Genomic DNA, 17,778 nt, shown 5'->3' on the forward strand with positions numbered 1-17,778 from the left:
GCTTTATACTTTTTAAAATACCCCCTGATAATGATTGGGAGACTCAGCATATGTATCCATGGTGCTGCTGGACCCTGATGTGGTAGTTCAGCTTTCTTTTCTAAATAGTAGTTTCCTGGATGGAAATTCTATCCTGAAGTATCAGAACCATTGTCAAATACTGTCTTTTGACATTTCTTGGAGTTTTCTAATATTAAGCAGTTAAGGATATAGAACTCTCAAAATCTACTTCAGTCAAATGAAGTATTTTTTTTGTGTGTTGGTCACATTGTGTGGTATTTTTACCCTTGATAAAAAATCAAGTTTTAAACAATTGACCAGCTTGGATATTGTTCATCACTATAAGAATTGTGACACTCTTGTAGTAACAAAATGTTCAGTTTGTATAAACCAAAAAGGACATGTGCAGCTATCAGAGGCTCATCCTGCATCATGTATGCATATTTTAAACTTTACATCTTCTAGTAATATAAGCCCTTCTTTTCTATTATTTCTGGAGTTTTTTTTATCTCAGTTTTTTTTTTTTTTTTTTACCTTAGTACACATTTTATGGAATTATGTTATATAATAGACTTGATTTGAAACTGGTTCTTATTATGTGAGGATCTGTAAAACCATTTATAAATTCTCATATTTTGATAAGTTGATAAGTTAGTGCATTTAGAGATTGGGTTCCCTGGTATCGCTACTGCTGGAGGTGAGCTGTGGAGGACCAGCAGGGATGGCCACCACCCCCAAGGGGGATTTACCCAGTTTTAAACTTTGTTTGCATTTATTAGCTTTTTATGTTAATGACTATAGAGACTGCTATTAAAAACTGTAAATTACAAGTCTTCAACGTTTACATAAATGCTACCCAAAAAGCTGTATTTTATTATATAAGTGGTCAGGATTATACAGATAGCATGTTGTGTGAATGTGTCAGTTTCACATTTCAATGAATCTTCATTATGATTCACAAGGTAAATTTAATCCAAATTGAAATTTTGTTTCAACTCAGTTTATAATTGCTGTGTACATTTACCTGTTTTGAATGGTCATTAATATTTTAATTGGGTTACCTTTTTTAAGTAAAAACAGTTAAAAATGTTTTCTATGTAACCTAATATCAAAACTGTGCCTAATCACAGATCAATGAACCAAACTTTAACTGTCAAAGCAATATGACACCATATTATTAATATTACTTGATGGTCTCTTTAGCACTTTAAGCTCAATGAAATGACTCAATGCTTTTAGAGTAGTTTATACTTTCTTTTGTTAGTTTTATACTCTTTCTTATTTGATCTCAGTTTCTCAGCTGCCATTTCTTATATTAGTAAAACTTAATCCTCATATCTTTATCTGTTAATGTTCTGCTCTCAATATGCTAACAGCTGGAAAAGCAGAATGTCTAGCTATACCAGCATCTATTTAATATTTTTCACAGTTTACATATGGGTATGGCATAAATTTCAGGTATTGCTCAGATGCTTCTTTGTTTACTTCCATTGGTTTATGTTCTGAATACTTGATGTGAATAAATGACCTCCTTATACAGTGATTCAGTGTTTAATCCAACCCCCCCAAAAATAGTAATTCATCCCCCATATTTCAAAACAATTATTGATCAATTGGTTTGTGTTATGCCATTTGATGTTACAGTAATTTACCAATTATTGAAGTACAGTGGTACCTTGGTACTCAACTGCTTTGAAATTCATTGAATTTGGTACTCAGCACATTTTGACTCAAAAATTTTGTCCTGGTACTCATTGTTTGGTGCTTGATGTGCAAACAAGAACTTGTCAGTGTTGGTTGCCTCATGACTTGCTACCCTTTCCAACCAAAACAAAGGGTCACACATTAATCATGCAGTTCTTGCCCTGTGCACATCCCCTTGTGGTCTTCTGTTAGCTTCTGTGGTCATTTCATGTATTTTTGTACTTTTTGTACTTTTGCAAATATGAGAGTATTCAAATTCCCTAGCAAGAATATGGCATGCCTAGACAGTCTTCTTCACCATCATTAAGAATAAAGAAATGACAAAAGGCTGATGTTGAGAAAGGAGTTAAAACAATAACAAAGCAACATTCCCAAATACTTGAGGAAGCTGAAAAACTGTTGTTAATTTGGGTAAACCAAAAGCAGTTAGCAGGTGATAGCATTTCAGAAGCTGTGATATTTGAAAAAGCAAAAGTGTTGTTTGCTGATCTTTTAAAAAACAAACAGGGACTGAGAGATGAGAGTGTTGAAGTTTTTAAGCCCAGCCACACTGATTTGATAATTTTAAAAAGAGGACCAGCATCCATAGCATTGTAAGACATGGCAAGTCTTCTAATGAATTTATCAGTGAGATTCAAGATTATGTAGAGGGAGAAGGTTTTATTCTCCACCAAGTTTTTAACGTTGATGAGACTGGACTTTTTTGGGGAAAAAATGCTGAATAGAACCTACATCACAAAAGAGGAGAAGGCATTACCAGCTGCAAACCAATGAAGGAGAGGCTCACTCTATTGTGTGTGAATGCTAGAGGAGACTTACAGCTAAAGCTTCTGCTCATCTATCATAGTGAAAACCAATGAGTTTTCAAGAGGCATGTCATAAAAAGCAAACTCCATGTGATATGGAGGGCAAACAGCAGAGCTTGGATCATGAGGCAATTTTTCATTGAATAAATGAAGTGTTTGGTCCCTCAGTGAAAAAAATATTTTCTGGAGGAAGATTTGCCTCTGAAAGCTCTCCTACATCTGGGCAATGTGCCTGTCCACCCTACAGGATTGGAAGATGACTTACTGGAGGGGTTCAGCTTCATCACTATAAGGTTTGTACTTATTGTTTTTAGTATTCATCACACCTCCCAGAAACAATTAATGATGAGTAAAAAGGTACCACTGTAATTGAATGCTAAAACCATCTGGGTTTGCTTTAATTGTAACATGCAGAGATTACTCCAGCATATAGGTTTCTATAATATGATTCTCAAGGGAGCATTTTTCACATCTTTGTTCCTCTAACTATACATCATTTGATTAAGCTTTGGAGTGACAATCATACAGAATACAGTGGCTGCCTCTGCCTGAGGCAGGCAGGATATATTTCCAAATATCTTTGGCTCATTTGTTCAACTCATGTCATTTCCAAAACCATCAGGTCAAATGGTCATTTTACCACTGACTTCTGTCAGCTGTTTTCATATTAACTCACAATCCCCACAAAGTGAACAGCTAAAAGAAATTTTCTTCTCTCATCCAGACATATGAAATGATATATCAGTGGACAGAACTTTGAAATAGAACAGCAGATATATCTATATCTTTCAGCAATTGTGTAAAATGATTTGCTATAATCTACTCATAGAATTAAGATATAATTATTTACCTAATGAGATAAGAATAAATATAGAAGGACAAACCATGTTAGTAAAATTTAATCTTTAAAATAATTTTAAATACAGAATGTCTGAATTAGTTTGACAATCACAGCCAAAGACACATTTATTGTAATATTTCATGAGCTAATCCCTCTAAAAATTTTCCAGTAACATTAGGTCTTTTGGGGTTTGGATGAACAGAGCAAATCAAAATATTTGTTGGGAAGATATATTATGAAAGAATTAAAATTTGCATGACAGTTTATGTTTCATTGAAATATCTTATTTAAATACATAGCACTGTTTTCCTTTAATAGCAAAAATATTGCTAGTTTTACTGTTTTTGGAATTTTAATTTCTTGACAATCCATTTATTTTTCTATACCCTCAAAACTTTGGTGGGATTGGTAAGAATTATTCTGAAGATAGAAATAAATTATTTTTCATTGAATGTACTATGCTTATTCATGTATTGTTGATTTTGGATTCAGTGAAATAAAACTAAATAATTAATTCATAATTAAAGTAGCCATAAAGAGTGTAAATTAAATATTGCTGCAAAAATTAACAAAAGTGAGGGAGGTCAGGTTATCAACTTGGGGTAAACTGGGATGAGAAAGGAGGTCCTCAGCAGAGAGCAGGGTGAAGGTGGGTTGAGCTTTGGAGTCCTTTGTGGAGAGCTTTTCCAGCCTGTGCACCCCCAAGTGGCAGTGTCTGGTTCCCTGAGAGATGGTTTAAAGCTTGAATCTGAATTATTGGATGGAAAAACCAAGCTGATACTGTCTCCATATGAGTGTAAATCAAAAATTTCTGTGAAGATGGGAAATAAGACCAAGACTGCAAAATGTCCTCTAAGAACAAAACAGACTGGACAAATTCTGAAATTAACACAAAATACTTGATCAGGAATGAAAAACTTTTGCAAAATAAGAGAATTTGTTCAGAAACCTCATTGATAAAAGGTGAAAAAAATAGAATGACTTTTTCACCCAGTAAAGATTTCTGCAAGCAGTATGCAGATAAAGACTGTCTATACATCCAAAAAGATATTTCACCTGCAACTCCTAATATACAGAAAACTAGAAACACCATAAATACTTATGTAGTAACTAAACAGAAGCCTCACAGAAACATCACAGGTGCAAATACAAAGAGCAGTTTAGTGTGTCTAACACAAGACCAATTGCAACAGATTTTGATGACTGTAAACCAAGGAAATAGATCTATTTCCCTGACTGAGAATGGAAAGGAGGAGGAAACTGGTCAGTATAATCTACATTTAAACAGTATTCCTGATCAGCCAAAGAAAGAGAACATTATGGGATGAGGCTGTTTTCACTGTCACAAATGAAAATAAATCTGTTTTAAATAAATAGTAGGAGACATCAAAGCAGTATGAGCAGGAAATTATCACAGAGAATATATGGAAACCAGGTGACATATTCAGTACTTTGGGGTAAAGAGAATGTGCTAGATGTTTGTTGGAAGCAAAAAAAGCCCAGTGGAGGAAGGAGCTAGATGAACAGTTTGCTTTAAAGAAGAAAGACAAGAATCTTCTGAACAAAGGAATAACAATCCTTCAAAAAAATCTGAAAGTGATAAAATGGTATGGGAAAAACTTCATATTCTTCACCAATCTAGGTCTTCAGCTAGCTCTTTAAGCATCCTGTCATAGTCTCCAAGTCAGGTGATATCATTCTAGGCTGATGGACATTCAGTGCTTAGAGCCAGTCACATTTTGGTTGGTGAGAAAGATGACAGATGGACAATGCATTTTGATTCCTTCTATCCTGGTTCTCAGTCTCAACTGTCCTCTCAGTCAACACACAAACAACCAGAATACTTCTTTTTCTCTCCTGACACTCAGGAGCTAGCTGACATTGACAATGTGTATATACCTACAACTGGAAGCCAGATTGAACCTTCAAAGGAGGAGCATATAGCACGAGCTGTTAGGGATGTGCCTGTGGCAAACAGTGAAAAAAAAATCTTTCTCCATTCTATGACTGCTCTTGGCCCCAGCTGAGATTGAAGAATGAAACAGATGGTGACAAAAACAGAGCATCTGAAAGCCATCAATGCACAGGTAGAAGAGGAACAAAGAAAGAACAAGAAGAAGATCACTTAAAGTAGGAATGAGATGCAGAAACAGTGTGAAGAAGATCCACTTAGGCAAAAGCAAAAGGAAGAAATCATGACTTTCAAGACAAATGAGCTATTCCAGATGATGCAGAGAGCACAGGAGCTGGCACAGAGACTGAAACAAGAACAGAGAATCCAAGAATTGACTCAAAAGGGACATGACACCTCTAGATTGATTAAAAATCTTGGCATTGATGCAATACAAATGGAATATTACACATCCAGTAACACCATTTCAAATTCAAGAATGGATGAAGTCAGTGATAAGATGAATATAGGTATCTATTCTACAACTTCTCCCACGAAGGACACTACTGTGCAAACAGATGACCTAAATACAGGTATATTCACCCATTCAGAATCATACTGTGGGTCAGTAATGGAGAAGGAAACACTAGATCATCTATTTCCTGAGATTTCTGCAGAATTTCATGGACACCTTAAGAAAAACAAGCAAAAAATAAGTCAGGATAAAGGAGCCAACATAGAGAAAGAAGATAGTTGGTATAATGACCATTGCAATCAGTTCACAAGAACAGAGAAACAAATGAAACATCCGAAGAAATGTCTTAAAGGTCCAGATTAGAATATAAATAAGTCACTCAGAAGGTGTATTCCAGCATCAGAAAAGTATCCTAAACAACTTCAGAAGCAGAGAGAAGAAAAAAAAAAGTAAGAAGGTAAATGGAATTCCTTCATCTGTTAGAAAGAAATAATCCTGGACGTCTCTCTCAAAATAGAGGCACTTCACCACAGGAAGCTCATTCATCTCATCAAGAAACTGAATTGAGTTGCTCTTGGCATCTGATCAAAAAGGAAGAACCTCCAAAAGCTAATTCTTTCATAAAGAAAAGTCTCAGTCACCACAAATTCCAGCAGTGAAAAACAGAACCCAGTAAACTCAGACATTGTATTTCCCATTTAAAAATATTAGTTGTGAAAGAGAGAATGTGATCTCAGGAGGTAGTCAAACAGAATTATCAACTGGGATTTCTGAACCATCCCATTTTATTCCCTATGTCCAAACCAATGAGATCTATTACCTTGATCCAGATGCACAACTATCCAGGCCTTCAAACCAGGACCCTCAGTATCAAAACTCACATGGCTCTAACTAAGAAGAGCAGCAACTATTTGAGTCTGACCATTTCAGGAATCCACTTCTTAATCTTAACTTGGTGAAAAACAGGGATTGACAGCGTAAGAGAAAATCCTTGATTTTGCTTATGTATTAAGAAAATATCCACCTCTCAAGAACAAATGGCAGAGAAATTAAAGACTTTGAGATGAGTAGAAACTAAAAGCTGAAAGCTAGAGAAAAATGAAAAAAAAAAAAATACATATATGTCATATATACACATACATGAAATTACTATCAAAGACAAAGACACTATCAAAATTAGGACATTTTAATTTTCTTCAATATATAAAAATATTTTCAAAAAATTTTTTTTCAATGATCACATATACTTTTTTATAACTTAATCCTATAACAGTACTTTGCTCTAAGACGAAATATTGAAGTGCTGATATTAGCTGTTTGTTTGCTTATGAATAAGATTAAACAAAAGTATGTATAAAGCACCAGTGATTATTTTCACAGCAAAAGGCCTTGAGTATTCACAATTTTGCAAGTATTATGATGATGTGGCTAAAATTTATTACGACTGAATTAAATTTTTCAATTAATAATTGGATTTAGTATCTGTAATGACACTATGGATATAGAATTATTATCTTTCTTGTATATTTGAGGAAACTAGATGAAGTTTCAGTCACTTACTAAGGGAAATATAGCTAAAAAACTGATAGATCTAGAAACTCAATGCTGGATGGTTCAGTAAAGCAGCACTCTTTACTAGTGTGCTATATTTATTCTCATCATAACAAAAGAGGCTTCTGAAAGTATTCTCCATAATGAAATTACTGCAAATTGGAGGAGACACAGGGGATATTATGATATAATTTAAATGATACAACCACATTTTTTTTGCACATTAGTTTCCCAACAAAAACACATATATTTAAACTTTTATTTTAACATGTATTTCATGGCTTTCAATTATTATGCAGATTTCTAAAAACATATTCCTGGAAATATTCCAGATAACATACGGTTAGGTTGATGATGGTTGAATAGAAATGTAAACAAATTATGAATGTTGGGATGAATGTTGGTCTCTGCTGCTGATAGACTGAGCACTGAGCAGAGACTGTAGTCAGGTTTGTCTTGGAGAGTAGACATCATTTTGCTGATTCCATGCATATCCTCCATCCCTACCACCATGGCCACTTTATTCATGAGTACATTGGACAATGACGGGTATCTGGGAAGAAAGGAAGACTGGAATTTACAGCAAAGTTTATCCTATCCACTTGTTTAAAAACCATCCTCTGCTAAAGACACTGTTCAACATTAACATGGGACATAAATATCTTCAGGTTTTTTGTGCATTCAAAAATTTCTATTCACATACCTCACCCACAAGTCAGTTAGTCTCCAATTTTCTCATCATGTTCCTTCTAAACCCTGAACACAGAGTGCAAACACCAGCCATAGCCCATGAACGTATATACAAACACACCTCAGGCCATTTCTCCTTACAAGCAAAATGAACAATGTGGTACACTGCTTGAAGTTCTCCCCATTAGGATGATTTTACTCCATGAGTGTCTTTCAGGAATGTCCCAGAAAAGGGCTGCAGTGCTGCAGTAGTCCACTCTTGGGTGGTGTCTGTGTAGTGGGTAAAACCTTCTGTAAACAAGGTTCAAGCTCCTACTTTTTGTAAATAACTCCCTAAGAAACCATAGCATAGTCTAGGATTGAGAAAATAAGGTGGAAGGAGGAGACGTCATTTGACTCACTTCTTCAGTAACTTCCTTTTCCTTCATGGCTGGGTAGAGAGAACTCCTACAATCCACTTCAATGAGGAGTGGGTCAGTTCATGCCCAAATTAATGGCTTAGTGGTTCAGACAGTACCCATTTCATGATGGCAGCTTAGGTCTCATGGCAATTGGGTGGCCCATGGTTAAGCATTTAGTCTCTGCTCAGGCCCAGTAGTAGGCCCAAAGCTATTTCTCAAAAGGAGAGTAGTTATTTGCAAGGGATGGTAAGCTTTGCTCCAAAATCCCACATTTTCACCTTGTTTCTCATATAGAGGCTTAACAAAGGCTCCAAACAGCATCTCTACTTGCCACTGACACTTCAAGTACCCTTAGATATGCTCACTCATTTTGCCCTAAGCAACAGAATAGTTTCCATGGCAGTTATGACCTGTTTCAGAGGCTCTTATTTTTCTGGTCTCCAGTATAAAACTTAGCAGCTTTTGGGGTGACTCAATAAATTGTGCAGAGCAGCACACTTAGATGAGGAATATGTTGCTTCCAAATACTTTAAAGATCAACTGGACATTGTGTTTTTATTGGTTGTATGAGGGCCAGATGCAACATATTTCCCTTTACCTAAAACGGGATACCCTGACATTGGCCTCTGCATTTGATGCCTGTAAATTTCACTGATGTGGAAGCCCCCTGAATATTTTCTCTCTTTTTTCAAAAAAATTATTACCCATCCTCTGACATGCAAATGTCTTATCAATAAGTCTAGGGTTGTTGCCTCTGCTCACTAGGTCCAATCCACATATTATCAAAATGGAAGAGCCTGAGGTTTCTGAAGGGTAATTCAATCAAGTCACCTGCAGACTAGAGTACTACATAGGGCTAGAGCTTTGCTAGAACGCTGAGGAAGAAAGTACAAGTTTTTTGCTGACTTTGCCAGCTGAAAGCAAATGACCAAGTATTGGGGGAAAAAACATATTTTTGAAATCAATAGCTGCATATCAAGTACCAGAAGATATGTTAATTTGTCCAAGCAATGATACCATGTCTAAACATCAGTTGCAATTAGAGTAACAAGCTGGTTAATTTTATGAGAATCCACTGTCACCCTCCAAAATCCATGTGTTCTGCACAGGGTAAATGGAAGATTCACGAGGTATGTGATAGATTCACCACGCTTGCATACTTCAAGCCCTTAATGGTGGCATTAATCTTCACATATATGGGTGAATTTATTTCTGAATTCAATAGTCAGTTCTCTTTATCAAGGTATCTATCTTTTCAAAAATACCATCTCTCTGATTATTTTAGATTTTTGATAAGTCCTAAAATCTGATTATGTGAATTCTCCAAATTTCTTCTTCTTTTTTTAAGTTGTTTTTAACTATCTTTGCATTTTTATATTAATTGTAAAATCAGTTTGTTAACTTCTGCCAAAAAAAGCTTCACTTAAATGTTAATGGGATTGCATTGAATCTATAGATTAGGGGATTGCATTAATAGATCATTTGCTCCAACATCATATTTCCTTGTTTCTTTATTTTATTCAGATTCCATGGCCAGCTTTATGTATCCTCTAAGTTAGAATCTCTTGGTGCAGGACCAAGGCATTTGTATGTTTTCTAAAATTATTCTTGGAGTTTCTTATGTATATAGGCAGGTGTAGGTATATTGATTAGCATATGAGATATCCAATAAAGAAAGGCCATATAAAACTCAAAACAAGTGACCTTTTACTCTACCAAATATCTCATATTCTTATGTTCTATCCCATAGAATATCACAGCTATGTTTACTGTCTACTATTAACTCCCCTGTTAATACTTCTAATCCATATGTTAATCTCCTTTTTGAGTATCCTAATGAGTTTAAACTATCTCTCATGCCATTTAGAAGAGTAACTCTTAAATATGAATAAGAAGCATAGTGATTTTTATTAAACAATTATAAATTATGTAATATGTTATGTTTTCATATAATTTTGTTATATAAGTATGTATAGAATTTTTGAGGAATTAAAGAGGTTATATATCCAACAGGAGGAAACTAGATTTAATGTCACATAGCTTACTCATATCAGAGCTGAAATTATGTACTAGAAAATAATACTTTGATTACTTTCCCAATCCTATCCCATATAGTTTCTTCATTGAGGGATTTTTTAAATTAAAAGCCAAATGCTTTTGTGTAGCATTTTTATCATGTAGTTTGTTGTTCCAGAAACTTTCATTTGTGTATTATGGGGAAAAAGTCTCATCTTATTGCTTTGTTTTGCAGAAGAGAGTTTCTGTGTTTTGTCCTTGGGCATCCCCTGTGGACTTCAAGAAAAGGTTAATAAGGAGGTATAAGTATCCCAATGCACAATATTCACAGTGTATTGTAACTGAGTCACCAGTTCAGTTCCAGAGGTAAGAAAAAAATGTCATCACTTAAACAATATTTTAGAAACTTTATCCCTGAATTTCAAATTAGACTATATGCTTTAATGCTTAAATATTAGAGAGGGTGTCCTAGTTTACTTAGAATTGTATTAAATTTGAGCCTCATGTCTTCTAGAGAACAAAGCTGGGAAAATAGGAAGGTTTTTCTAAGTACTTAGATCAACAGAGCTGCAAATCAGAAATTTGCTTTACTTTTCTTGATGAAAGATAATAGGACAGTAGAAATAAGGGACTATATTTAAATAATAGGCAAATTATTAAAAATAGAAAAAATTAATTTTCAACCTTACATTTGGTGAATGCTTTGGTAACGTAATTTTATTTTCTGAAAGAAGATTATAAATGAATTTTAAATTTAATTTATTGTTACCTCATTTATTAAAATTTAATTTATTATTATTTTAAAAATCTCACTGACTTTTAAGCTTGATGGATTTATAAGAAGAATTCAAATACATGAGGGTATAGTTTGTTTTGTTTCTAGGTGATAATGATTCCAGAATTTTGCATGTCACAATAGAAATTGTATGTTTGATCAAGCAGCTTAGCAGATGGTGTCAGAGAAATCTGAGCTTGAATCCTGGCTCTGCTAACTGTATACCTTGGTCAAAATATACATCAATCTTGGCATCAGTTTTCTGGTGTATAAAATGATTCTAAATAATTTAATTTGTAGATTGCTATGTAGATTATATAAAATAATGTCCAAAAAATTCCTAGCCCTAATAACCACTTAACATTATGTGTATTTTTATGAGCATATTACTTTATGATACCTGACTATGTAGAGTTGAGAAAATGGTTTTATATGAATGTTTCATACTGATCTGTTTTTAAAATCAATGATCTACATTTTTTCTAGCTTCTTTCAACTCTTAAGTGAAATCAGCTACACAGTAACACAACCATTTTGGTAGTTCTGAAGTATTAGTTAATAGGAATACCTGTTTGCAGAGCAGAATGGATGAAATGCCTAAACCCCATAAATTTTGTCTACTCTGTTTTCAGTTCCTTATTTTGATGTAGAGAATTTCTCTAGTGGGATCATGATTTGCTATAAAATATGCCTTCATTTGTAAAACAATTTTTTGCTCTATAGAGAAGATCATTGTCCAAGAACTGTCAGAAAATTATATTGTCAAGAGTATAAGAGGAATTTAAGAAAAACGTACTACTACCCCACTGACATGTCCATAAGCAGAGTGTGGTGACAGAGAAGAATCATTTTGGTCCCTTATAGCATAAAATATTGGTATTCACTGGATTTACTCTCAATAGAATAATATTTAATATATATATAGTTACTTACATGTAACAAAACTGTATATAATTTAAATAATACTTTATTTCTGGTTTAGGGCCCATTCATTGCTCAATGCTTTAATAAAAATAAGTGATTGTTTAAATTCCTATTTGTTTATTTCAGATAAATATAATTTGGACACAGTCTTTCAATATTGTCCATCTTTCACATGTAATCAAAAATTTAATTTAATACAGATATTTCAGTGCATCTCAAAATTAAGCACTCTGCAATGACACCATGTTCATGAAGTTGAATTAGACATGCCTAAGAATTTGGGTCAGTATTAGTTATTCTTTGATTTGGAAAGATTAAGTTTATTTTCCAAGTTCAAACTTTCAATAGGTGATACACTGGACATTTTAATACAGAGTTAAGGAGTTTCTTAATCTTCCACAATTGTTGTCTTCCCGCAGTCATGCTAGTCAAGTGAAGGTTAGAGGTGTAATATTTTTGAAATTTCTGGTGTATTAATCAAAATGTATTCTGTAATAAATCCCTTTAGTAGATTACCTAATGATACATTTTTCAAACTTTGCTTGCCTAATTTCATTTCCTTTCGCTGTGCTTCTTCTCTTTCTAAATCCTGTTTTGTCCCTAACACTCTTTAGTAAATATTTCTGAATATAATCCATGGATTATTGTGAGACAGAGGGGTGGGGGGAGTTTGGGTTAGAGAGAAAGAGAATGAGGAAATTTTTGAACAGAATATTTTCTGTTATGTCCAGTGATACATTAATACATAAGTATATTATTGATACCTTTATAAGTTGTTTTATTAATATAGCCACTCAAACTAAGCTAGATATTTTTATAAGATTTCTTTGTGTGTGTTTCCATGAAACAATGTAAGTTGCATGAATATATACAGAAATTCAAATTTAAGTTAATTATATATTTTACTTTAGTTGTAAACATAATCTTACTCTACAATTCTCTGGGCCAAATGAGCATATTTTTTCTCTAACCCCACAATTATGAAGCTATTTATTATATTTATCATAAAAATCTTTCAGTTACATCTGTGAGAGCCTTTCTTGGAAAAGTAAAAATGTGGTTTTCTTCTCATTCCCATAATTTTAAGATGATTTTCACATACTCTTCTCAACTTATGAACATCTCAAAATGACAAAAACTTTAGTGTGTTTCATATTACAGATATAAATCATTTGTAGGTCATTAAATGCAGCCTGTCCCAATGCATGGCACATGCTTTGGTCCTTTAAACCCTGAACAATACAGGCTTTAAAAGAGTAAACAAATAGTTAACAATGGTTAGTAATGGATCAAACACCTTGGTCTATGACACACTGAAGGAAAAACAAAAGTTAACAAACTGAAATCTTGCTCCTATGTATGGATACAGGATTTAATTGTTTTCAGTTTATTTACAGGTGCCTTTTAACTTTTCTTGTTTTGGAATGCACTTTCTATCTTCACACTCCTGTGAATGAGAAACAGTCTGATTGCATAGGGAAAAACACCAAAATCAAATAATACATGTGGTAAATTTCATGATTGAATTGTTTCAGTAAAAGCTTTTAAAAACAATTTTATTACTGATCATTGAGCAATATTTATTCCATAGTTATTTAGGGACTACATAAGCAACTAAAATACATTAATGAAATTGCTGTGCTTTTTTTGACAAAAGTATTTCTCAGCAATCCATTCAAGGACTTTGCAGTGATATTGATATTCTATTCATATGGCAATACCTTATACTGTCATTAAGTTAAAATTTGAACAACAATAATGCTACAACAAACTGCAAAGGCCAAAATGTATAATTTATTGATATGCTTTTCAAGAAAGAAAACTGAAAAAAGAGATTTCTCTGCATTTGTTTGCAAACACAGCACATGTACTTCCAGAATACTTTCTACAGCTCTGCTCAGCATTATTCCTGAAGTAATAATGGAAACATCATTCCCAGGAAAGAGCACAGAATCAATTGGCATGAAGGGCTTACTTATGAGACAAGTTGCAATGTGAGTCTAGCTTATGCCAATTTTTAGTCATCTGGAAACATTTTAAAATTACATAATTTTCACACCTCTTTCTTATTAAAATTTAATGTCTTATAATGTGAATGTGTTTGCCCACATTTTATATTTACAATGTGTTAATAATATCTTGTGATGTGAATGTGTTTGCTCACATTTTATAATTAAAACATGCATGAAGAGGACTAGTATTCATGTTGTGCTTTCCACTATAACAGTTTTGGATGTAAAAGTTCCAATATTCATATGTGTTTGTAAATTCTAAGATAATGTAATATAAAAAGAAGTATAGAAAACTGTTAAGAAATGAACTGGAAATAGAAACTTAAATTTGTAGTTTTGTTGTTTTTTAAGAACACATTTAGCCAACAAGTGAATGATACCATTTCATCTTTAAATTACACAGGGAAATTCATCCATTTGGGCAAAGATTCTTTGCCATTGCTGACTGCATAAATGCCTTGGACATTATTGTTCTCTTCCAAGAGACAAAGATGAGGATATGATTGCATAGATTCTATTTCCACAGGATATTGCCTTGAAGACATATACATATAAAGTGAAATGTCAGGGTTGACATCTGATTTGGATACATACAAGATTCAGTTGAAGAACATGACTGAAGTCACTATGTTTATACTGATGGGCTTCACGGATGATTTTGAGCTTCAAGTCTTACTATTTTCATTATTTCTAGCAATTTGTCTCTTTACTCTGGTAGGAAATTTGGGACTGGTTGTATTGGTCATTAGGGATTCTCGGCTCCACAATCCAATGTATTATTTTCTGTGTCTGTTGTCGTTCTTGGATGCCTGCTATTCTTCAGTTGTCACCCCCAAAATGTTAGTCAATTTCCTGGCAGAGAATAAAACCATTTCATTTCTTGGATGTGCAACACAGATGTTTCTTTTTGTTATGTTTGGGGCCACAGAATGCTTTCTCTTGGCTGCAATGGCTTATGATCGATATGTAGCCATCTATAACCCACTGCTGTATTCAGTTAACATGGCACCCCGAGTCTATCTATCACTCATCATTGCTTCCTATGTTGCTGGCATTCATTACACACAGTGTGCACTTTTAGCCTATCCTTCTGTGCATCCAATGAAATTAGACATGTCTTTTGTGAAATCCCTCCACGTCTCGCTATATCTTGTTCTGACACTCACATCAACCAGCTTCTACTCTTCTACTTTGTGGGCTTTATTGAGATAACCTCTATATTATTTGTCTTGATTTCCTATGGTTTTATTCTGTTAGCCATTCTAAAGATGAATTCTGCTGAAGGGAGGCGGAAAGCTTTTTCTACATGTGGCACTCACCTGACTGGTTTGTCAATTTATCATGGGGCAATCCTCTTCATGTATGTGAGGCCAAGTTCCAGCTACTCTTTGGACTATGATATGATAGTGTCTACATTTTACACCATTGTGATTCCCATGCTGAATCCCATTATCTACAGTTTGAGGAACAAAGATGTTAAAGATTCAATGAAAAAATGGTTTGAGAGAAATTGTTTCATAAATAAAGTACAATTATAGCATTGAGTAAAACTTAAAAGAATATTGGATATCAATTGATATCCCTGTGATCAGGGTCTAGTGAAGAAAACATCTTACTTTTGGTTAGTAGTATTTTCATATCTTAGAATATTTCCAAAGAAATCATTCATCAATCCTCCAATGCAGTGTTGTAATTATATAGATAAGTTGCATCTGTATGCCAATAATTATGTTCAAACTGATCCATATTAAATATTCATTGATTAAATTATATTGATGTTGTTAGTCTTTGTGTAATTTGATTTTCATTGTCTATGATTACTCAGATATTTTCAGGAGTTGACAGCTTGTTATAACCTCACACGGTTTACAGTAAATCCTCAGCCCTCATTATAAGTGAATTCTCCTTCTGGAAACCCAGTAAAGGACTTTGTAAAGTTATCTTAATTCTCCATGTGCTTTTATATTCTTAAATCCATCTTGGTTTCTGGACATGCCTTTTGCATGCTTTGACATAGCACAATAAATAACTATCTCGTTTCCTTCCCACTGTCCAATTACAGAGATTTATTAGATCTATTCTGAAACTTCAAAATTATACTGAAATGAGATTGTAAACCTTATTGAGTGTATAATTAAGGCTCAGGAAAAAATAAAATATAGTTTTAAGAATATCTCAAAACTAACTACTATGTACAGATGGACCAAGAACTGAAAAGCTAGCAAGCCTACATTTGTGATTTCATTTGATTCAGATTCTTGCTCATTTACCAGCTCTCCCTCTATCCTCCATCATTAATTAATGAACTTGCATTAGTCAGCATTACTCAAAGTTTACACTCAATGTGCAAAGCCCTGAGAAATGGTATAACCCTACCTCAACTCACACATGCTCCTCCCTTATTCATTCTGTTTTATTTTTGTTCTAATATTTCTTTATTGGAAGGGACATTAGTAGAAATTTACTTTTTTCAATAAAATTGAGTCTTCCCAGCAGTGATACTTGTACTGTTAGTCCACCATAACAATCCATGAAAACAAGGAAATCAGAGAGTTAATTGTAAGTCTGCATTTGAGTTACAATCCAATAATTTTCAAGACCTCATTTTCTAATCAGTTATGCAAAGGGGAACTCACCTCTATTGGAACAAACCCATTTGATATGAGTGTGATTTAAATCTACACTCAAAATTTCTCTTGAAAATAAAATAAAGCAATGACTATAATGTGGATATCATTTTGTCTTATAAAAATGAGTTATTTGAAACCATACATCGTAATATTTACTGATTATGATCTTTTGAGGTGATTTTTCTGGAAGAAAGAAATAAACTACATTAAAAGTATTTTGAAAGTGCATCTCCAACAAAAATTAAAATATTTGCAAAATTCCAGGATCATTTTATGGCTTGTACCACTCAAATCAAGTTTTCAAATTATTAAGAAAAGTTTTCATTATGGTTATATTCTGTTACAAAAATAATCTTTCTTTGAGAAAGAGAGAGATTAGCATGAGGTCCAAGGATGCACTCACTTACACCTATCAATATCTGACCATCAATTTAGTCCATGAATTAGAAAAATTTATATCAATTTAATCTGAATGAAAATTGCACTACTCTCCTTTTTTTCCCTAGAAAATTGGAAGCCAAATGGTGAGAGAAAATAATCTCCCATAACTTTCTATTCATCAGGACAATATGGAAAAATGATATATTTAACTCCTAAATTAATAACTTTTCATTCTTCTTATCTCTGCTCAGTTACCTTTCCATCAAGTAAGAATTATTTGAGTCTCATTTCTCATGTTGTACCCCTCTTATTTTATCATTTAACACATTACTCATTTAATACATTTTGATTTGTAAGTTTGATTTCTATCTAGGTCTATCAGTACGCTGACACCATGGGACCAGATTTATTGTGGGTGGGACCTCTGAGTTCAATTGAGATGTGTCCCAGCTCATATGGGGGGCAGGGGTATTCTTAATCCTTTTACTGGGGTCCTTTTTGAGGATAAGAGAGAGAAATGCCTAGAGTCACCTTTTGAGAGACAGTCATTGAAACCAGAACCAGGAGAGAAGGACCAGCAGATGTTTTGTCAGTGCTTCCCATGTGACACAGGGACACCGGATGCCAGCAGCATTTCCTCAGAGAAGGTATCTTCATGTTGGTACTTTAATTTGGACATTT

General features: G+C 33.7%; 1 protein-coding gene and 2 pseudogenes across 1 annotated transcript; all 3 read left to right on the forward strand.

Annotated features, from left to right (window-relative positions):
• The first annotated feature begins 4,196 nt into the window (after window positions 1-4,196).
• LOC119537885 (coiled-coil domain-containing protein 66-like) lies at window positions 4,197-4,679 on the forward strand. Its single transcript, XM_037840479.1, has one exon. The coding sequence runs from the start codon at window positions 4,197-4,199 to the stop codon at window positions 4,677-4,679; it is 483 nt and encodes a 160-aa protein (XP_037696407.1).
• Window positions 4,680-5,492: 813 nt separating this feature from the next.
• Window positions 5,493-6,690, forward strand: LOC119537884 (annotated as a pseudogene).
• Window positions 6,691-14,599: 7,909 nt separating this feature from the next.
• LOC119536672 lies at window positions 14,600-15,624 on the forward strand (annotated as a pseudogene).
• The last annotated feature ends 2,154 nt before the right edge of the window (window positions 15,625-17,778 follow it).

The sequence above is a fragment of the Choloepus didactylus genome, chromosome 6, assembly GCF_015220235.1.
Source record: "Choloepus didactylus isolate mChoDid1 chromosome 6, mChoDid1.pri, whole genome shotgun sequence".
Classification (NCBI taxonomy): domain Eukaryota; kingdom Metazoa; phylum Chordata; class Mammalia; order Pilosa; family Megalonychidae; genus Choloepus; species Choloepus didactylus.